This window comes from Sturnira hondurensis, unplaced genomic scaffold (assembly GCF_014824575.4).
Source record: "Sturnira hondurensis isolate 20B ecotype Veracruz unplaced genomic scaffold, ASM1482457v3 Scaffold0005279, whole genome shotgun sequence".
In the NCBI taxonomy this organism is placed as follows: Eukaryota; Metazoa; Chordata; class Mammalia; order Chiroptera; family Phyllostomidae; genus Sturnira; species Sturnira hondurensis.
The window spans coordinates 13,632,620-13,655,720 of record NW_028077910.1 but is presented as its reverse complement, the minus strand read 5'-3'; the positions used below and the strand labels follow the sequence as shown (position 1 = coordinate 13,655,720).

At 38.0% G+C, this 23,101-nt stretch overlaps 2 protein-coding genes across 3 annotated transcripts in view; one reads left to right on the top strand and one right to left on the bottom strand.

Moving 5' to 3' along the window:
* Window positions 1-23,101, top strand: part of PPM1L (protein phosphatase, Mg2+/Mn2+ dependent 1L) — a 247,634-nt gene that overhangs the window by 110,854 nt on the left and 113,679 nt on the right. The window lies entirely within an intron of this gene.
* Window positions 16,890-18,688, bottom strand: LOC118987442 (importin subunit alpha-1-like). The gene is given in 2 exon segments (XM_037046633.1): window positions 16,890-17,753; window positions 17,755-18,688. Coding segments are annotated over 2 exon segments (1,590 nt in total). The 5' UTR covers window positions 18,607-18,688; the 3' UTR covers window positions 16,890-17,015.

The following is a 23,101-nucleotide window of genomic DNA, read 5'->3' as shown; positions in this document are numbered from 1 at the left end:
AGACTTTACAGTCTACAATGAATCCTCTGTAGACTGTAAATTGGAAAATAGGGCCTTTTGTTCCTAGACCATAATTAAGGGAGATGGATGTGTCTTAGGTAGTTGGAAGTGTCGCATTCTAAAAGGAAGAACTCTCCCCAAGCTCCTTCTCCCTTGTTCCTGTCATTATGAATGCTCATTATGTTTCCTTTTGCTTATTAGCTCTGTGTAAGGTACTGGTAGGTGACAGAAAGCAAACAGAATAAGGGAAGAGAGAATTTTTTGCCCCAAGGATCTCATTAGTTGGAGAATGTATACTCATGAAAATATTTAGTAACAATTCTGGTGTCATTTGATTGAAGGTCAGAATGAGTTGGCAGGTAAGTTCTGTAGAATATGGTTTATCAAACTGGAATCCCACGCAATACTGGTGTGTTGAAGCAGATTTCTATGTTCTACCTCTAGAGTTTATTAACCTGCAGGTCTGGGGGGGGGCCCAATAATTTGGATGTCGTCTAGTGACTTCTTCGCTGATGTTGGTGCTGCTGATCCCGACTCCACAGTGTGCTAACTGCTGCCCAAGGAGATCAGGTGACCCGCAAAGGTATGCCTGAGCTCGTTGAGGCTGTGCTTCCTGCCTCCGCTCACGGGCTTCGGTTACCCGCGCTTCTCTTTCCTGGCCCCGTTTACAGAGGACAGCTTGTAGCGCTCTTTAAAATATCCACTTGTGATATCAAAAGCAGAGTGTGCTTTTTCCTATAATTAGGTAATTTTTCACAAGGCAGAGAAATTTATACCACTTTCTTAGCAGCAGTTAGAGAAACAGTGTTCTTGTTATTGCTTTGACTATTATTTTATCTTTTTCATCATTCTCCTACTTCCCAGCATTCACCTCTACATTCCCTATTGTACATTAAGAATTTTTTCTGCAGCCAAATGCAAATAGGAAAAATATGTTTTAGGATTCACAACCCATGAAGTTAAAATTAGGAAAATGGAGAGGAGAAAATTTCAGAAATAATGGAGGGTGAAGAGTTCAGAAAACAAGTTTTCTTGGAAGGGGTTATTTGGTGCTTTTAAGAAGAACACCTGCTGACTTAGTATATACATTTCTGGAGAAAAAATATAATAACATTTTCCCGTTCTTTAAATGGGGGTTGTCAGAATGTTTAACTCCAGCGAAGTGGGATGTTTTATTGCTGTTACATTAGTAGGAATCCAAATGACTCTTTTCCTAAACATGTGTTCCTATTACTCTGTGTTACTGGGGAAATAGCATTTTGTAGGTTTTTGTTATTGTTAAAGCAAGGAGTTTTTACTTAAAGCCATTTGAACCCTTACTTAAATGCATTTGAAGTTTTCATCAAATACTAGGATGAGCTGAAGAAAAATTTTTCCTGAAGTATCTCTGTCCTGTGCTAAAACCAGTTCATGATGTGCCAATAGCTTAAGGTTGATCTAATCAAGTTGATTTGGGGCATTTTGAACAGGAACACTTCACCAGAGTCTCCCCTCCTACCCTTATTCTGTAGTTTTATCTCTTTCCCCCATTGTCCTCCAATGTTATACATTCAACTCCCAAAATACAGCAATATTAGGATTTTGGAATATAGTGAAACTCAGTGTCTATTTCATAGGACAGTAGTTCTTTGTTTTACTTTATGGTAAATTTTAAAATGCTTGGTTGCATGTGAGTCTTAATACTGAGAGCAGCTTGTTATTCCCATTTTTCAGCAGCATTTAAAAAATACTGCTCTCTAAGGTGATGTTCTATCTTGAAGCAGACAAGTGCACACATATAATTAGGCATTAATGAGGACTATTTTTTGCAAAGATTTTAGCTGCAGGATTGGGCAATAACCCTTTGGATGTAAAGGTGCATGCTACGTGGTGTTGGGTACTTTTGTTCTACTTTTACTTCTAAGAAGATGGAAGGCCTGGTTCTAAGAGAAGGCACCGTGTCCTTTAAATGTTGTCTTCCAACTTTTTTCATGATGAGGAAGTGACTGAATTATACTGTCAACTTCTTAAAACTGAGTTACCAATTTCTCTTAATTTGGCAAAAGAAGGTTAAAAGAGAGGCCAGTGTGAGGAATTGTGTTGAGACTGATTTGTGTATAATCCTGTTCTTGACCACGATCTTTTCAGAACAATTTTGAGACACCCCTTTTTTCTTAAAATGACAGAATTCTCCAGCATGACTCCTAATAATAGAGTTGTGGTGGTTTCAGAATCTGCTTCCATTTTCATGAGTGTTTTTCGAAATATATATTTATTCTTCCTTTGAAGAATTTTTGATAGGGTTTTGCTATTGTCATACATATCCAATAACTTCACTCTCTTATAATTTGTATCTTATCTCCCAAGATGCTTTTTGAAGCAGTCAAGTAATTAATATGTATTCAACATCATTAATCTTTTTGAATAGAGGGAAAAAAGAAAGATTATTTGCCTTGGTTTAACACACGGTTGAATAACACTTAAAATTTGATCTTAATCTTAATTCCCCAAGAATAATACTTTCACTACAAGCTGATGTAATCTATTCCCCCTATGATAATTTATTAGAGGAGACATCCTAAAGGACAGGAAATATCTGACTTGTGGGTTCCCTAGGACCTTTCCCAGGCTACCACATCTGTCACAGAATAACCACTTAGTTGAAGTTTGATTGAATGAATGAACAAAGAAAGATGTAAAGCTCTGAGGAAAAGTATACATATCTGTTCTCAGACTGTACAGTGCTTATAGTTTATGAATGTGCCTTGATACGTCATCATCACTCCAAATCTATGGTTCACATTAGGGTTCACTCTTGTTGGACATTCTGTGGGTTTGGACAAATGGACAGTAGTTCCCCCCTTATTCATTGTTTTCCTTTCCGCAGTTTCAGTTACCCACCATCAACCAAGGTCAGAAAATATTAAGTGGAAAATTCTACAAGTAAATAATTCATAAGTTTGAAATTGCATGCCATTCTGAATAGCGTGATGAAATCTCAGGCTGTCCTGCTCTGTCCCGCCTGGGACATGAATCATCCCTTTGTCCTGTGTATCTATGTGGCATCGTCTCTCACTAGCCATCTTGGTCATGAGATTTTAGCCTCCACTACCGTGGTGCGGAGTGTGCAAGATTGGGGATGCTGGCCATTCGGATATGCCAAAGAGCCACGAAGTGCTTCCTGTAAGTGAAAAGGTAGAAGTTCTTGACTTAGTAAGGAAAGAAAAACATTGAGTTATGAAGTGGCTAAAATCTTTGGTAAGAATGAATTTCTCTAGTCATGAGATTATGAGGAAGGAAAAATAAAGTTGCCCCAATTTTGCTGTTGTACCTCAAACTGTGAAAGTTATGGCCATGGGGCATGATAAGTGCTTATTTAAACATGGAAAAGGCAGCCCTGGCTAGTGTGGCTCGGTGGACTGAGTGCCAGTCTGCACACCCAAGTGTCTCCAGTTCGATTCCCAGTTGGGGCACATGCCTGGGTTGTGGGCCAGGCCCCCCATAGGGAGCAAACGAGGGACAACCACACATTGATGTTTCTCTCCCTTCCCCTCTCTCTCTAAAAATAAATAAAATCTTTAAAATTTTTTAAAAATGGAAAAGGCATGAGATTTGTGGGTGGAAGACATAAAGAGAAAATATGTCCCAGTTGATGGTGATGTGTTGCACCCGAAAGCAATGAGCTTATATGAAGACTTTGGCGAGGGATCTTCTGAAACTAGTCACACCAAGCCATTTACTGCAAGTAAGGGACACAGATTCAGTAAGAACATAATATATATAGGGTTAAGTACTATCTGTAGTTTCAAGTGTTCACTGGGGGTCTTGGAACGTGTCCCCTGTGGGTGAAAGTAAGGGGGAACTACTGCGCACTAACATACATCTACCATATAGTGTCGTATAGAGTAACTTTACTGCCCCAAACCCTCTGTGCTCTGCATATTTGTCCTTTCTTTCATCTTAACTCCTGGAAACCATTGACCTTTTTACTGTGTTCATTGTTTTGCCTTTTCCAGAATATCGTATAAGTGGAATCATATAACCTTTTCAGATCGGTTTCTTTTACTTAGTAATATGCATGTAAGATGCCTCCACGTCTTTTTATGGCTTGGTTGGTCTTTTTCTAAAAGCATCAAATACTATTTAATTATCTGGATATACCACAGTTTACTTACTCTCCTACTGGAAGATGTCTTGGTTGCTTCCATTTGGGGCAGTTATAAATAAAGCTGCTGTAAACATCCATGTGCAGATTTTTGTGTGGGCATAGTTTGCAACTCCTTTTGGTAAATACCAAGGAACATGGTTGCTGGAGGTGTGGTAAGAGTATGTTTAGTTTTATAAGAAACTGCCAAACTGTCTTCCAAAGTGGCTATGTGAGTCTGCATTCCCATCACCAATGAATGACAGTTCCTGGTTGTTTCATGTCCTTGACAGCAAGCATTAATGTGTATTTGTTGTCACTGTTCCGGATCATGGACATTCTCATGGGTGTGTAGTGCTAGCTCGCTGTTTTAATTTGCATATACCTGTTTGCCACATGCTGTCTGTGAAGGCTGTTAGCCCCCTTTTAATCAAGTTGTCTGTTGCCTTATCATTGAGTTCTAAGAGTTGTCCTTTTTATATTGTTATTGAAAGATTTGTATTTATTTTTATTTTTAGAAAGAGGGGAAGGGAGAGAGAAAGAGGGAGAGAAACATTTGTGTGAGAGAGAAACATCAATTGGTCGCCTCTCATACATGCCCCATCCAGGGACTGAAGCCACGGCCTAGGCATGTGCCCTGACTGGGAGTCGAACCAGCGACCTTTCGCTTTGTGGGACGATGCCCAACCCACTGAGCCACATCAGTCAGGGGTTAAGTGTTTTTTCATGTTTGGGTAATAGTCCTTTATCAGAGATATATATCTTTTGCTAGTGTTTCCTCCTAGTCTGTGGCTTTTATTTTCATTCCTCAAGCTTACTTTAATTTAATTTTAAATACATGGTATGTGCACACTGTACAATTGATAAGGTATTGTCTTAGTTTCCTACAGTCTGTATGAAGGACCACAAATTGTTGGTAGCTTTAAACAACAGAAATCTATTTTCTCACAGTTCTGGAAGCTATATATCTGAGATCAGGGTGCTGTTGGGGCCATTGTCTCTCTGAAGGGTCTGGGAAAGAATCCTTCCTTGTCTCTTCTAGGTTCTGCTGGGAAGGGGGAATCCTTGGTGCTCCTTGACTTGCAACTGTATTAATCCACTCTCTGCCTCTGCCATCACCTGGGCTTCTCCCTGTGTGCTCCTTTGTGTTTGTATCCAGTTTTCTCTGTTCTTAAAAGGACCTGGCAGGGGACACACGATACATTGTGTGTCCTTGGCAGAGGCAACCATACATTGATATTTCTCTCCCTCTCTACTTCCCTTCCCCTCTAAAGATAAATAAATAAAATATTTTAAAAAAAGGACCTTAGTCCACTCTAATGCACTGTGACCTCTTCGTAACTTGAGTATATCTGCAAAGACCCAATTTCCAAATAAAGGCACATTCACAGATATGGGGAAGTGGTGATGTTAAGACTTAAACATAACTCATTTTGGGGATACAGTTCTATCTACTGCACTGATCAAAGTGTATGAGGAAAATGTTTTCCTCTCACTGCTCTCCCCAGACCCCTCAGTTGCCCTCCTCAGAGGTTACCAATGTCATTTTAGTTTCTTGTAGTAACTGTAAGTAGCCTAAAAGTGAGTTAACTGGGGGAAAGTCTCGTTTTCTCCTAGAAGAGTCAGTCTTGTTCTCATCTGTTTCATTCATCAACACTTCCTGATTTTTAGTCATCAGACTCACCCTGTGTCCTTGACTGGGCTCAGGGATGGTGAAGAAACAGTAGGATAAATGTTCAAGTATAAGCTAAATATAGTGAACCTATATTAATCATTGAGTGAAATGTATTCTACATCAATATGACTCCCTCATTAAATGTCAGACATTGTGTGGGTAGCACTTATTCACTCATTTGCTGGCACAAAGTAGGTTTTTGCTAGTTTTAAATTCTAGTAGAGTGTTGCTAGTTTTAAATCCTAGTAACGTTGAAATCTATAGCATTTGGTTGTGAGATTCCTTACTTGGATGCATGTTTTTAAATGAGTTTGAAATGAATTTGTTCCTCTGTATGTATTATATTGTGGAAACGATGCTGTTAAAGTAAAGCTTTGTTACGAGGCACTGCTTTATTGAATTAGATGAAATTTATGAAAAATAGTTTTGTTCAATGATATGTAATGAAATATGCATTAATATCTTGTGCCATTGAAAAATATGAAATATTTATACAAAAACTATAATGCTGCATAGTAACATAGTAAATGATCTGCGAAGTCCTGCAGTAAGCAACCAACATGTTTAATTTTGTTTAGTCTAGAGTTTCTCATAAAATGCTTTTTAATAAACAATTACATCTCTCATTACTGTTGTTCCTCAGAATGCATTGGAGAAATAATGGTCTAAAAGCAGAAGGTAGAGTTAAAACATTGAGCTAGAAACTAGGCAAATGAGAGGAGAAAGGTGGGACTTTTACTTAGTATCCTTTTGTTGCCATAGAAACCATTGGCGTGCTGTGTAAGCGGTTGAGGGGTAGGAAGGATATGGTAAAGACGGATTTGATGGGAATCCCAGCACTGCTATTTAGTAGTCATGTGACCTTAGACAAGTTGTTGCATTTTCTAAGCCTAACTTTCTTCATCTACGTAGGGGGAAGACATAGTTCCTATCCCTAAATTTACCATCTAATTGGAGGATGAGATTAGGAGACCTGTGGTTATGTAACAAGAATATGATTACTGCTTTAAGAGATATTCACTGTGGTTGGGGGCTGGGTTTAAATGGGGGAGAAGCCAGACAAGTAGACAATCTGGAAAGCTTCATAGAGGAGCTAGCATTTAGGTAGATAGGTCTACATGAGTTAGTAAGGCTGACATTTGGAGACTTATTAGTGGGGAGCACATTCTAGGCAGAACACAGAGCAAGAGCAAAGGTATAGAGATGGGAAAGGAAAGACATTAGCAAGAAAAGGAATAGTGAGTCTTCACTGTGAAGACTGTGGAGATTAGCAGTCATTTTAACTTGGTAACCTGTGAGCTGTAGGGGCCCCAAAGGTAGATAGTTTTAGCAGTGCTAATGGTGGCTTTTGAGTAGACTAATGCATTTCATTAGCACTGTGACACCATTACCAAGTAAATAACCTTGTATTTGATTAAAATGTAGCTTTTTCCGGATGTTCTTAAAAATTTGGTCACTGTTCACATAATATAATCTGGCACAGAGCCCCCATGCAGTGGGATAGGCTGTTCTCATAAATATTTCAGGGTTTCTAAATTAGTGTTGGGGGAAAGCTTCGAAGATGAGTAAGATGTTAATGTCATTCGATAAAGTGTAACAGTTTTCTTTACTCCTAAACTAAGAAAGTGTTCTGTGTCCAGGTTCAGTGTGAGTCCTGTGGAGGGAGATTTAGTGAGTGGCATTTCCCAAACTTTTTGGACCTCACGATGTTTCGTTTCCTGAGTTCATGTTGATATCTCCCCAGAGATGTTCTCTTCTAGTCATCAGAATCAGTGGTCTTAATATTGGTGGAGCTTTTGCAAATGTAGGTGCTATATCCTTTTCCTTACCCGTATTTCTTTCAGTGTATTCGACTTTTGATGGGATAGGGATGGGCAGGTACTCAGAAGGTGGGCAGTGCAGGCTCCCTGGCAGTTCTGGTGTCTCCTCCAACTCCCACTTGATAAACTTCATTCCTTCTCTGACCTCTCCTAAAATATTAGAAATCATTCTGTCAGTTGCATGAACAGTTAAAGCTCACTCTCCTGATCCCTAATTGCCAAACTGTTGCAGGAAAAAATCTTATTAAGAGTTGTGAAGAGAAATACAAATGTACACATGTAAGCAAAGAAAAAGCAGGTTGTACCTCATCACCTGTAGGATAGCAGCAGATCATCTGGATAGAGTGAAACACGTCTGGGTTTTTAGCAGGCAAAGGAAATATATTTTAGAATTTACAAGTTTCCTTCTACACCTAATGTACTTTTATATTTTGTGTTAATATTTTAAACACACACCATTGTATTTTCCAACCCACATTAATGTATCCTCAAACCAAATAATAAAATTTGTAGAAATTTCTGTTATAGATTGGGGTTTGATATTTTGATATTAAAATAAAACAAGCACATAATTTTGACACAGAACAGATTATCAGGAATCTGTTCTACAATAGAAAAGCCCACCCCCAAATTTATATGGGACCCAAAAGGACCTAGAATAGCTAAAACAACCTTGTTTTGGACTTACACTTCCTGATTTCAAAACTTACTCCAAAGCTATAGTAATCAAGCAGAGTGATATTAATACAGGGCAGGCATATAGACCAATGGGACAGAATAGAGAGCCTAGAAATAAACACTTACAAATATGGTCAAATGAGTTTTGGCAAGGGAACAAAGACCATTCAGTGGGGGAAGGACAGTCTTTTCAACAAATGGTTCTGGGAAAACTGTGTGTCCACATGCGATAAAATTGGACCCTTAGTTCACAGCATACACAAAAATTAACTCAGGTGGATCAAATGTAAACTTAAGACCTAAAGCTACGAAACTCTTGCCAGAAAAATATAGGAGAAAACCTTCATGACATTGAATTTGGCAGTGATTTCTTGGATATGATGCCAAAGGTATAGCAACAACAACAACAAAATACAAACACAGTGGATATTATGAAAATTTAAAACTTTTATACATCAAAAGACACTGTCAACAGAGTCAAAGGCAACTCACAGAGTGGGAGAAAGTCTTTGCAAATTACAGATCTGACAAGGGATTAATGTCTAGGACATACAGATTGTTTTCTTAAAGAAAAATGTTATAGTATTTTTGTGAGATAAAAGCTAATTAAAATATAAAAGTTAAAAAGTACCTGTTTTTCAACCGATATATCTATTTGCATGTTTCTTTTCTTTCATAGATTAACACTTCTTTAAGAAATCAGAAAGAAGAATTAAAGTTTTTATTGTATGTTACTATCTCTGAAAACAATGAGATTAAAATTAATGTTTAGATTCCTAGAATTTATTGATAGTAAGTATCAATTATTTCAGTAGAACTCATTATTCTTTTTGCTGTATAACTGTATTTCTTTTTAAAATCTAGGTATTTGGTATTTTGACAAAGATTCCCATGATAATTTTTTTCTTAATAGTTTTCAGGTATAATTATATACACATATAATTAATAACATAACGATAAATATATCAACACCTATTCAATGCATTGTGTAGTAGACCGAAGAAGGCTGTCTTCAGTGATTCTCAAGCAAGATGTCTTCACTTCCTGAGTGGATACCTCCAAGTATACTAAGCGCTTTCCTCATCATCAAAATGCATATATGTGTACTGTTAGAGATTATAATACCTCTCCTTATGGTGATGGATAAAATTTTTTTCTGTATAAAAGGCAGGGAACTAGTATGGGATAAATACCTAAAGGAATGTGTATAAGTTGCCAGAATTTGTACCTCCCGAGATGTTTCTAAAAGCATCATAAATAGCACATAGCAAATGCTTTCCCTCCAGCTGAGCTTTTGGAATAGCTCACTCAGCATTTTTGTTAAATAATATCCCTGGGACATGAACCAAATAGCATTTGCTGTTCAGTCTCGTCTGTCATTTTCCTGATTCCACAAACCAGTCTTCACATGTCAACATATGAAGGTGAAAGTGAATGAAGTTGTTTTTATTTTTAAAGCTCTCTAAATCAATCCAATAGACCAAGATCTTCTGTTCCCTATGCCCCCAGAAGGTGGGTCTGTGGTCCCACAGTGAAAACTTGACACTAGGAGTTTCTAAATCGTTAACCTTCATTGGAATTCAAAACAATATATTATACTTGGGGGCCATTTTATTTGAGTTATATAATTTGTTTTATAATTTTGCCAGGGTAAAATTATAATGAGCCTTGGATAATCATTGTAGCACATACTTCTAGTGTATTTACAAACACTACACTGAAGCTCAGTTGCTGTTTTAATATCTCCAGTATTGCAAGAAAGATTTAGACCATCGCCTTCTGTTTCTGTCGCAAGTACTTGTTTCTGTAGCTTCAAGGTGTGGAGGAAATGTGAAAATGCTGTGAAAGACTGAAGTGCTGTGGAAGTTTTGGTTATCGGTTTTGCAGAGCTTGACTCATCTGTGCGGTGTGCACTGTAGGTTTTCAGAGGTGCAAGTTTTATTATATTCTACTAGGAAACATGGCTCATGTAGTCTTCTGAGTTCCTTTCAAATGTGCAAAAGCTGGGGAATTAATAGACTCAATTTTACAAAAGAAGAAATCATAAGTATTACTAAATTGGGGTGCTTTATTTTTCAGGTCAGAGAAAGAGGCCTAGAGAGGTACCTTACCAAAGGTCACAAAGTGAAAATGCTGAAAGGGGAACATTCTAATCCCCAGATTATTCTTCATTTTTCAGTTTAGAGGATGTGGAATCTTATTTAGCAACATACAACAACCACAGAACATGTTGGTTTTGCCCATATTGTTAGTATACTCTTTTTCTGCATAAAAATATACTTGAGAGCAAATATGTCTCAGCAGATTTGATTTTCTCATAATCAGACATCACGATCAATATAGAGTGTGTATCTAATTATTTGAAATTATAGATTTCTATATTTTAATTTACTCCATAGGACTTGCTAACTTAGTGTTACTTAGTTTTATTCTTTTTGCTGAACCATATGTCTTCCACTTTCTTCTCCTATGCCTTGTATTACACTGTGCCTTGGGGAAGAAAAGTAAGTTTTCATAGCTTATATCTGATGTTACATTCACATTATTGCTTAAGAACAGAAGTTAGGTGTAATTTGGGACTTGACTATAGTACATCCTGACTCTGAATTTGGTCCTCACGTTGGTGAGCCGGTGGGAAAAGGTCTTACTTAACTCACCCTTGGAAGATGCCACTGGGTTCCTGCGGTGCTGCTTTCTGCTCGCTGTTTTCATTTGGGTCGTGGCTGTTCTATTCCCTCTGGACCTGCTGCATGACGGGCAGCAGTGGGGATACTTGTTCCTTCTGGATCTTGAAGTGTGCCACTCATAGCATTTGTGAGAAATTGATAAGAGAGTGCTTTGTTTTGTTTAGGTCAAATCATTCCTCAAAAAATGACTTAGTTTTGAAAGGAAGTTTATTTCTATTTACTCATAGCAAATCAATTTTTAGGATAAAAATGTGTTGTGTTAAAGATTGACAACATGTTCACGATGGTAAACGGAGCCTTTCTGCCCCCTTTAAAAAGTAAGTTATAGGAGCCATTGTGATCAATGATGCTTCACATTTCATTTTCCACTACTAGTGCTTTAAAATGATAAAAGTTATTCTTTGCAATGTTATGGTAGAAAAGGAAAGATATTTGTTGGCCAGGAGCCTTATGTTTCAGATAGCTTTGTTGGGAGTTATAATGGGAAGTTTGGACAGAATCGTAATTTATGTTGACATTCATGGGAATCATTTCATTTTGAGCTTTCCTGGCCTTGTTAGAAAGTCACTTAGAAATTTTAGATGATCAGGTGGTTCTGTGACCAAGTAGAAACAATGCTTTATTTTGGGTGTTCTAGTCTTTGGTGTGTACCCTTATTTTGATTGTTGCTCCTCCTCTAGCTGTGGTGATTTCTAGTCTAGTCATTGTAAGTGACGTTTCTATCATTACTGGCTCTTGTAAAGATTTATTATCAGGTGATGCCCCTGAACTCTCTGGCCAGACAGTCCCTTTGCTTTTCTTAGCCTTCTGCTGTGACCCCTCCATGCACCTGTTTAGTGGAGGTGGCTTTTACCCTTAATCCTAATACAAATGGGACAAAGAAACCAAGAGAGATCAATGCTGGTATTGGCGCTGACAGCTAATGAGATATAAATCTTTAAGCCAATGACTTCTTCTTTCCAAACTTTATTTTTCTGATATGTAATATGTGAGTAGTATTAAGTGATCCCAGAATGCCTCTGACTCTAAGATTCTGTAATTCATCAAAATTTATCTGCCAAAATGGCACTGCTATAATTAAATAAACTGACAGCTGGCTGCAGGGAAATGGCAGAGCTAAAAGCTCCAGTCTGCACTCTCTCTGGTAAACATTCAGGTTTGCATATTTTAATAATGATATTCTCATCATTCACCTTCACCCAATCACTCAGCAAGAACCGCTCTCCCCAGTAACATTTTACAACTGTGTAATTCAATGAAATCCATTAGTACCAACAACATGGAGTGATGGTGATATTATGGTATGCCTTTAATATTGTTCGTAGTATTTGAGAAGCCAAATAAAAGAATTTTAGCTTTGGCTTTTAAGGAAAAAAATATTACCCACCTTTATTTAATGGAGGAAGAAAGGTCTTGAATAAAGAATAATGCTCTGCAATTGTCATTCATTTCACACTTGCTTCTCTTTTGGCATGCATAACCTCATGTATTCTTAAGCATAAACCAAAGGTGATGCATTAAATGAAGGAACAAAACATTGCTTTACTCTCAAGGATAATTATAAGGTAAAAACCAAAATAATAGCTTATTCATAGCTAGTATTTGGAAGTATTTCTTAAGTCCAGAAAGGTCAGAGGAAATCCAGTAAATGTCAACACTGTTTGTCAGGTGGGGAGACTCACGTCTCCTGAGTAATGTAATTTATGTTAATGAAGAGTGAGACGTGCTGAGGGCTCTCTCAGAGATTATTCTGCTGTCAGTTTTAATGGTCTAACTTCTTGAAAAGGATTACTAACAAATTATTCAGCAAGACAACCTCAGATGAGGTTACTATTTAATTGTGCCCTCAGTTACCCTGACCCTTGCGGAACCACAATCATATATTTGGGCCTTTTGAGGACTTGCCTCACTGCATTGATAACTTGCTGTCATTTCTCGCCCTTGTTTGCTTATTAGAGGACCAAGCCAACCCAAGTGAGCTTCTGACAGTACATTTCTAATTCAATTCAGCAGACATTCTTGAAGACCTGTAAGTGAGGCAGCGTGGGAGTCACATCAGAATGACTCTTTATGAGCATGAACTGTGGGCCAGGCCTTCTCCTAAGTGCTCTCAATCCCTGGTTTCTTATCATTACAACTGTGCAGAATTACAGGTGTGGAAAAGGAGACTCAGAGATGTAAGTAAGTTGCTCAAAAGTAACTGGCAGAACCAGGATTTGAGAGGTTGGTTTGGCTCCAATATCCATGGTTTCCCACTACTTACATATCTCTTAGGTTTTTCCTTTATTCATCTAACTTATCAGTGTTCGTGACAGGTCATGAGTGCTGTCCATGTTCCAGATATTGTGCTTAGTGTTTTAGTTTGTAAACCTACTAAATAGATGATATTAGTTTTACTTATAAATGAGAAAAAGAGGGCTAGAGGGTTAAACAGGTTGTCCCCAGTCACACAGCTAGAAAATAGCAGGGCTGGGGTTCTCAGCTAGGTCCATCTGACCTTCCAGAACTCTGCTCTCACCATTGGAGAACAGTTCTGACCATTCTGGTCTCTGATTTGGCGCAAAGATGGTAAAGCCTGGGCCCCCGCACTCCAGTAACCGGAAGTCTGCTGGATTGAGTGGGACAGGAACGCAAGTGTCTGTAAAGCCAAGCAGGATGATGTAAATGTGAAATGAAATGATTTTTTAAAAGGTTCTGGGAAAGTACAGAGGTAGGAAAATTAATGTGAAATACAAGATCCAGAATTGTTTTGCCAAGAGGGAGGCATTTAAATGAATTGGATTTCAAAATACAAAGAATGAAAGAAAATTCATTTCAGACCGAGGAACTGGTTTCCCCTTGAGTACAGGTTCGGTCACATTCTCTAGATTTGAGGGCATAATGTTTTGGTTATTAATTTCAAATAGTTTATAACTTTAGTTTTGCTTTTTTCATTGGCTCTTGACTTATTTTCTGGTTGTCAGAATCTCTACTTTGTTAGGTTTTTAGTTATCTATTAAGTTGTATTGATTTGTATTACTTGAGGGCCACAGAAAGTAACTGAAGCATTCTTAGTTTAGGAATTTATTGAGGATTTTCTATGTGGCCTAGTTAATGAGCAATTTTTAGAAATATTCCATGGGTATTTGAAATGAATAGTTAGATGTTGATGAACTTTATGAAGAATCAAAAGTATAACCTTGTTTATTAGTCAAGTTTATTACTTGTATTATTCTGATCCTCACATATTTTTTCTTCGAGGAGCTATGGAATGCCAAGACAAGAGTCTTCCACTGGTATTTTGGGTTCATGAGATTCTTGCTATATTTCTTAGTTTTTACTTCATGTAATTTTTTTAAAAAGATTTTGTTTATTTATTTTTAGACAGAGGGGAGGGGAGAAAGAGAGGGAGAGAAACATCAATGTGTGGTTGCCTCTCATGTGCCCTCCACTGGGGAACTGGCCTGCAACCCAGGCATGTGCCCTGACTGGGAATCGAACCACGATTGTGTGGTTCGCAGGCCCGTGCTCAATCCACTGAGCTACACCAGCCAGGGCTACTTCATGTAATTTGATGCTGTGTGTTTTGGTATATAAACATTTTGGTATATAAACATTTGGTATATAAACTATGACTTCTCGGGTTATACCTGTTATCAATATAAAATATCTAGCTTTATTCTATTTATTTTTTGCTTTAGGTTTACTGTATTATGAGTATTATTGTAGCTAATCTGTTTGTATAGTGGATACATTGTTCCCACCCTGTTGTGTCATTTGGTTTTCCGGTCGTCATTTATATTGAGAACTTTTTAGTCAATCAGATGGTTTTTTAAAAATTTTTAACCAATTAATATTTATTTTGCTTGCTCATATGATAGTTCTTATGACTGACACTTTATTTTAAGTTTCCAGGTACTTCTTTGGTGTGTTTGATTTTAGCCTCCTTTTCTTTTTTTAGCCTTATTGATTTCTCTGAAAATGCTTGAAAATTGTATATATTTTTTCTTCTATCCTAGTGGTCACTTTTTAATCAATACATACATACTTTATAAATATAAAAAATAAAAGTAACATTCAAATAAACCAGAATACATATTTAGCATGTTTTAATTTTCCTTTCTTCTCCTCTTTAGTATTTCAAATATTGTAGAGAAATTATCTGAAATTTTATTTCCACATCACTTTCCATTAGGTGTATTTTACCTATAGGTTTTGTCTGTTTTAAAAATATTTTCTTAGTGATGATAGGTACATTTACAGCCACACTATAATATGTTACATATATTTAATTTTGTGCTTTACTGGGTTCATTACTTGGAACCATTTTATGCCTGCGACAACATCCACTTCTTGAGTTTTTAAATTTGGATTAATTTTTCATTTTGCTGCATTATTTTCTTAAGTAATTTTTCCAGAAAAGTTAAAAGAGTGAACAGGATCATTGACATGACCAGAGATTTCCATATTGCTATACCTAATCATCAGTTCTTTGTCCCCATTCTAGCCCAAGTTCTTGGTAGCAGCTAACAAATGATCACTTTCTCTTGTCTTCTCAGATGCCACTTTCTTTTTTTCCCCCACTTTTTTTGCAGTTTTATTTTATTCAACAATAAGCAGTTGGCTCATCCACATTAACTGTAGGTTCTTGAAAAGGGTGACAGACACGTGAAAGACGTACAGAACTTGTTTGGTGAAACTTCACACTCACTGTTTTCTGGACAACTGCCCATGAATAGTGGGGGACATTCCTTATGGCTTTAGCCAGCCAGCTTTGTTGAGCCAGGTGTCCATGCGCACATCTGAGTTCCCATCTCCTTCATGGCAAACTTCTGGATCTCTTTGGTGCCCGATGAACACACTTCCTGAAAGCCACTCCATGGATGTGCTTGTGCATGTTGTATTCTCTGGTCACTACCTCCTTGATGACTGACCACCCCTTCTTGCCACCCTTCTTTGCGGGAGCCTTATGCCAGGCCCACACTGCAAAGCGTAAATCACTTGTAACTTGAATCTCAGCTCAAATCCCCACCTCTAGTACCATGGCATTTTGTCTTCTACAGGGGGAAAAAAGGCAGGCAAAGCTGTCAGAGTTCAGCGGTGGGGGATTGGCTCATCACGTTTCTGCTAATCTAAAAAGCAGAAAAAAGTACTTTTTTGATCATTTCATTTTTCCTCAAACTCAGGGGGTACTTTAGTTAACACTCCCACCCACTCTTTCCTATTCTAAGAGCAGAGCTAGTTTTCCTTCTAGTGGCTTTCAACCCAGAGTGCATGGAAGGAGCACCTGGGGATTAAATTAAAAAGATGTAACAGTTGGACCCAACCCCTTACCAAATAAACTTGACTTTCAGGATAAACTTTGCAGATGATGATCCCAAACTTTAGCCTTGAAGTTTGGGAGAAATGAATTTCACTTGCAGCTCGTGGAGGTTCATCATTAAATTTAAGATTTTTATTTCATCTCCTTGGCCACTGAAACTTGAGGAGACAGGCCAGGGTTTCTGGGAAATTTTATTCATTCTTCTGTAAAAACTCGTAAAAATTTTTCTCTGGCTGGTACAAATGGATGTGAAATCTAGAAATGCGAACTGCCACCATTACGAAGAAGAGAAGCCCAAACTCAGGAGCAGGCAGGAAAAGCTACCACTCCTCTGTAACTGGTAATCATTAAGTCAAATGTCTGTAACCAGAACTACACCTCTGATTAGTCACATTGTTTTGGTTCCGTTACCCTTCATTTTAACTTATGAGCTCCAAACACTGGAAAGCAAAACATAGCCATGGTGAAGTAACATAAATGGTGAAACTTAATCTTTATTTACAAGACACTGTAAGATAGGAAAGTCCACATAGAAATAAGAAACTCATTGAAAGGAGAAGTTTCATACAGTATGTACAGTTTGGAACTGTTCGAGTACAGTCTCATTGTAAAAAGTGCTACAGTAACAAACCACATTTAAAAAGAGTTCTTAGTAGAGAAACAGTAAGACAAACTTGTACCAATACCAAACATAGCACACAACAAACATTTTATGCCTCAGCTGTACAATCTAAAAGTTAAAGGTCCCGGGAGCACCATCCTGAACTTGGAATGTACAGCCATCAGAGGTAGTTTCTGGCGCAACATTTTGATCTTCCTCTTCCTCTACAGAGAAATATTTCTCAATCAATTTTAATGAGGCTTTGTACACAGATTCATTTTCATGGTTTTGTAGAGCTTCAATTTTGTCCAAACCTCCACCTTCTTCAATCATTATACTAAGTTTCTCAGTTTCACCTAGTTTCTCAGCAGCCTGGAAGATATTTGAAATGGCATCCAGAGTAACCAGAATACTTTTGGTATCTTTCACAGTTAAGAGGTTCACCAATGGTTCTATTACGCCCCAGTGAACAAGGTACACAATCTGTTCAACTGTCCCACCACTTGTGTAGTTGGTCACAGCCCATGCAGCTTCCTTTTGTGTCTTAAAGTCTGCCTTAGAGAGAACAGCAACGAGGAATGGGACTAATCCATGATTCGCAACTTGCTGTATCTGGTCCTGGTGGCCAGCTGTGATGTTTGACATTGTCCACGTAGCTTCCTTCTGAATATTAGTCTTAGAGTTCATTAACAGGCTAGGAAACACAGCAAGTGCTCCCGCATCTATTACGACCTGAGTCTGTTCATCTGTCCCAGTGACAATATTTCCTATGGCTCTTAGCGCAGGAGTCACAGTTGGCAATTCAGTAGCTCCCAGGAGCTTCACAAGCTGGGGCACAACTCCTGTTTTCACAATCTGTTTCAGTCTGTTCATTTGGTCCATCGGTAAGGTAGGAGATGGCCCAGCAGCTATCTGCTAGTACTTCCGGGTCGTCATGATGCAAGAGACGAACTAAAGTAGGAAGAATCTGCTCAACAGCATCTAATGGGGGTGCGGGATTCTTGTTGTGACAAAGGTTTGACAGTGTCCAGGTAAGATTACGTAAGTAACCACATGCTAAAGATGACATATCAGGAACTGCAAGAAGAGCCAACAGTGGATCAACTGCACCATACTTGATAATCAAGTCTCGGAAAACCGAACCATCACCTGCAATGTTTCCCAGAGCCCATACAGCTTGTTCACTGATCTGAGCATGGGGAGATGCCAACAGAGAAATGAATGCTGGGATAGCACCTCCATCTACTACAGCCTTGGTCTGTTCCAATGTCCGGGAAGCAATGTTAATGAGGGCCCAGGCAGAGTCAAACTGAATGGGACTACAATCAGTTCTGGCCAAAAAGGACACAAATTTTGGAATCAAACCAGCCCGGATTATGTTGTCTATCAGTGGCTGTTTTTCCCTAGAAAGCAGTTTCCTTGCAGCCTGAGTAGCTTGGAGCTGGCTTCCCAAATTGTTGCTATTTATGCCTTTGACAATGTCCTCAACAGACCAATTTATAGTACCCTGGTTGTTGCGGTTTTCCTGCAGTGGAGACGTAGCATCATCGGGAAAGGAGCTCACATTTCTCCTTTTCAGCATCTGTTCATCCTTCTTCGCTTTTCTCAGCTCCACATTAACTTCTCTTCGGCGACACCTCATTTCTGTACTGTCTTTCCCCTTGTTCTTAAATCGGTTAAGGCGGGCAGCTGGTGAGTTGGCATTCTCATTGGTAGACATGGTTATGAGACAAAGGGAGACAGCTACACGGCCGGCTTTCCTTTCACAGGAGACGGTGCGAGGCGGACAGGCTGCGGTTCGGTTGCTCTCAGATGCCACTTTCTTTTGATTCTTCTTTTATCTCATTGGACTCACTTTTTTGCTAATCTTTATCCCCCAGTCTCTTCATGTTGAGATGTCCCTGGGCTTCTTCCTCGACTCTCTTTTCTTGTTTTTCTCATTCCCTGGATCTCCTTCAGGTTCACAGCTTTAAATGCCATCTGTATAAATTCAAAGTTTACATATTTAGCTCAGACCTCTCCTGTTAATACATATTTCCCATTGTATACTTGAGATCTCAGACATAATAAGCCCCTAAATGAACTTCCACTAAAATCTGAACTTTCCTAAGTATTACTGATCATTAATAAGTATTTAACTATTATCATACTTATGTATTATGTTATCATATGTAATCATAATATTTATCATAATAAGTATACTAATTATAAAGTATTAAGTGGCAAAAGTAGCATTCCATTTGCTTAAGCCAAAAACACTGGAGTCATGCAGTTCATCAAGCAAAACAAAACTTTTGGGGTTGTCAGATTTGTTGGGAAATCTTATAGGCTTTGCCTTACAAAATATATCCAGAACCAGACCACTCCTTAGCACTCTGTAGTTACTACCTTGGTTCGAGCCATTACCATTTATTGCTGTTACTGCAGAGCCTCCCAACTGGTTTGTTAACTTTCACCTTTGGCCCTCTACAGCCCATTCTACACACAGCAGCCAGCCAGCATCTATTTCATCACCAGTCCTTATCCTTATTGGCCTGTAAGATCTGTTCGCCCGCCCCTGCTCTGAACTTGTCTTCCTTTACAGCTTTCCTCCTCATCCACCCTTCTCAAGCCACACCGACATTCTTGGGCACAGCAAGCATTTATTTCTTTTGCACTTTGCTGTTCTTCCTGCCTGAATGCTTTCCTCCAGTGTTCAACATGGCTCCCTCCTTCACTCCCTTCGGGTCCCTGCTCATAAGTCACCAGCGCTTGGAATGTGCCCCACATGTTGTAGTTTCTTGATACATATATTTTTTCTTTTTAAATTTTTAAAACTTAAGTATAGTTGGTATATAGTCTTTCATTAATTATATTAATTTAACGTGTACAATATAGTGACTCAACATTTTTATACCTTACAATATGATCACCCCACTAATTCCAGTAGTTACCTGTCATCATATAAACTTACCAGAGTGTTCCTCTCCCCCTTCGCACCCAGCCCCCATGCCCTGCCTTGTGGCAACCATCCCTTTGGTCTCTGTTTCTATGAGTCTGTTTTGAGTTTGTTTTGTTTTTAGATCTATATGTAAGAGAAACCATACAGTATTTGTCTTTTTCTGCTTACTTTGCATAATACCCTCTAAATCTACCTATCTTCTTGCAAATGGCAATATTTAATTTCTTTTTTAAAAAAGATTTATTTATTTTTAGAAAGAGGGGAAATGAGGGGAAAAAGGAAGAGAAACCTCAATGCGAGAGAGAAATGTTGAGCAGTTGCTTTTTGTATGCACCCCAATCAGGGACTGAATCTGCAACCCAGGCATGTGCCTGGACTGGGAATCAAACCAGCGACCTTTCTCTTTGCAGGGTGATGCCCAAACACCTGAGCCACACTGCTCAAGGCAGATTTTATTTTATTTTTTATTGTTGTGTAATATTCCATCGTATGAGTGTGTGTATCATCATTCATTCATCTATCAATGACCTAGCTTGCTTAATATTTGGCTATTGTAAAAAATGAACAGAGGGGTGTATATTATTTTTCAAATCAGTGTTCTTGTTTTCCTTGTGTAACTACCCAGAAGTGAAATTGCTGGGTAGTATGGTGTATCTGTTTTTAGCATTTTGAGCAATCTCCATACTGTTTTCCATAGGGGCTGCACCCGTTCACAGTCCCACCAGTAATGCACAAGCGTCCCCTTTTCTCCACACCTGCCAACACATGTTATTTTGACTTTTTGATAATAGTAATTCTGACTGGTGTGAGATGGTATCTTATTATGGTTTTGATTTGCATTTCCCTGATGATTAGTGATGCTGTTCATAGTTGAAAAATGTTTTTTTAATCAACTCTGGGTGAAAAATATGTGTTAATCCTTTTGTTGTTGTTAAATTCTGATCAGACCAAATTTCAACAATCTTTTGTGGGCAACTGCCTACCTTATTCTATGGGGAGCAAGGAATCTCTTCTGTGCTTGTTTTGGAAAAGTTTGATCTCATTTGTTTATATCTTTCAAAGAAATTCTTTAAAATTATTTATTTACAAATTGTTGATTTTTCTATGCTACATTTCTTCTTACAGTTATTGTTTGTCTTATTTTCATTATAGGATTTTTAAAAGAAGGATGGGAGGTAAATGCATAGGCTTAATTCTAAATTTTTAAAACAAAAATATATAAAATGTATTTGTATTCAGCCAATTATAACCATATCTATCCATTTTAAAAATTAAATATTTCCCAGATTGCATGTGTTTAATTTGTTAAGTTTAATGATAATGTTCAGTGGTGTGTACGCATTTCCAGAACCTTTTGCAAAAATCCCACAGTCCTGGAATTTGGAAACCAGTGCAATGGATATAGTGCAAAATCATAGTTGCTGTGAATGGTGGAAATATGGTATTAGGTGGTATCTCCAAGAAGTATTTGCACGTAGAGGAACTCATTCTTCTTGTTTCATATCTGAAAACCATTTTAGGTCATTCCCTGGTACTATCCTAGAAAATTCAGGGTGAGGAACACAGTTTCAGGAGAAGATAGGCAGCTCTTCAGAGCTGTTTTAAAGATAACATTTTCCTTCATTTTCTGAAGTCTATGCACATCATATTATGAGAGTAGAGAGAGGAGGGGAGAGAAGGAGATAGGGAGGCAAAAAGGGAGAGGGAAGGAGGGGGAGGGATAGAAGGAGGAAGGGAGGGGGGAGAGAGAGAGAGAGAGAGAGACATCCTCATCCTTCATGGTAGCATGCCTATGATGTGAGGTGTGTACGTGCTGTTCCTCAGTTGTCTCTGTTGCCTTGTGCCTCCCCTGTTGTGAGCCTCTTGCTATGCTGTGTATGATTTTGGTGATGAAAGATACGTGATTTTGTACCGCATGCTCCAACTTCTTCATCTGGTTCCCCTGTCGGAGGGAGGGCTAGCTGAGTTGGACTCACTGAAACATGTTCTAATGTCTGTTTCCATAAACCTTTCTAAGGGATCTTAAGGACAATTTTGGCTGTGATTCGCCAACCTAACCTCATACAAGGTTACTCTGCTGAATTTCTGTATTTCCCTACCAGTTTTAATATACAATTATATCTTTATATATATGTGTATATATAAATAAATATTATATCTTTCTATATTCTTCCCATTGTTGGCTCTACCACTCTCCAACTACAAAGAGCATGTCCTACTAATCAGTCATTTAAAATCTCATTACACCCAAAACTGAATCCTGTTTACCTTGGACCATTATGTTTTTACAGGTTGACACTGATCTATAGATAAATGTGGAATACTAACCTTCCAATGACTTGAATGCCCATCTAATAGTTCTGAGAACTGTATTTTATTTTTCTAGGTTTTGATGAGTCCTGCCCATTACCCCTGCCCCCGATCGTTGAAAATAAGCTTACAAATTAGTAACTTTGAGAACCACCTTCTTTTAATAGACATAATCAAAATCATACTATTCGTATAATTTCTATGTATTACAGGAATCTTGTTTTAAACAATTTTGACAAGCGGTCAAGAGACTTATATAATTTCTTTAGCGTCCTAAGAACAAATGATCAAGTCTGCAGTATAGCTTTTTATATTATTGTTCATTAATTCTTTCACTTCCTTGGTTCCTGTTTTCTTTAAAAACAGTTTTCTATTTTTAAAATTCTAGTAGTGGTTAACTCTATTTCCATTTGCTTTTTGATGGGAAAAGTAGAACTAGAGAAAAAACATTTAAAAATATCATATTATTTATAGGACAATTTCTCTTTTTGTTTGGGTGCTTTAATACATTTTAATTTCTCATTTAAGCCTTGTAAAATCTTAGCTCTAGTTTTCCTTTGTTAATCAGTTTTAGCCTCCCATTTCTCTTGTGTTTACTTTTGAACTTCTAGTCATTGAACAATTTCCAATTTTAGCTAGACTTCTATTTCCTGACCTTTTATAACATGTTTTTAAAAGGAAAGACCACATGCCCTGATGTTTTAAAATGTCATCCTTTCCCTTAGTGCTGTTAGTTTCTGCAGATTATATTTCTATAGGAATATCAACTATAAAAAGAACTAAGATGTCTGGTGATGTATGTGTATTAGGTACCTATTGCGGCATAACTAATTATGCTAGAAATTAAACAGCAACCATTAATTTTTTCACAGTTTTGGTGAATTAGAAATTCAGACACAACTTGCCTGGGTGCTTCTGGCTCAAGATCTCCCATGAGGTTACAGTCAGATCGCTGGCTGGGGCT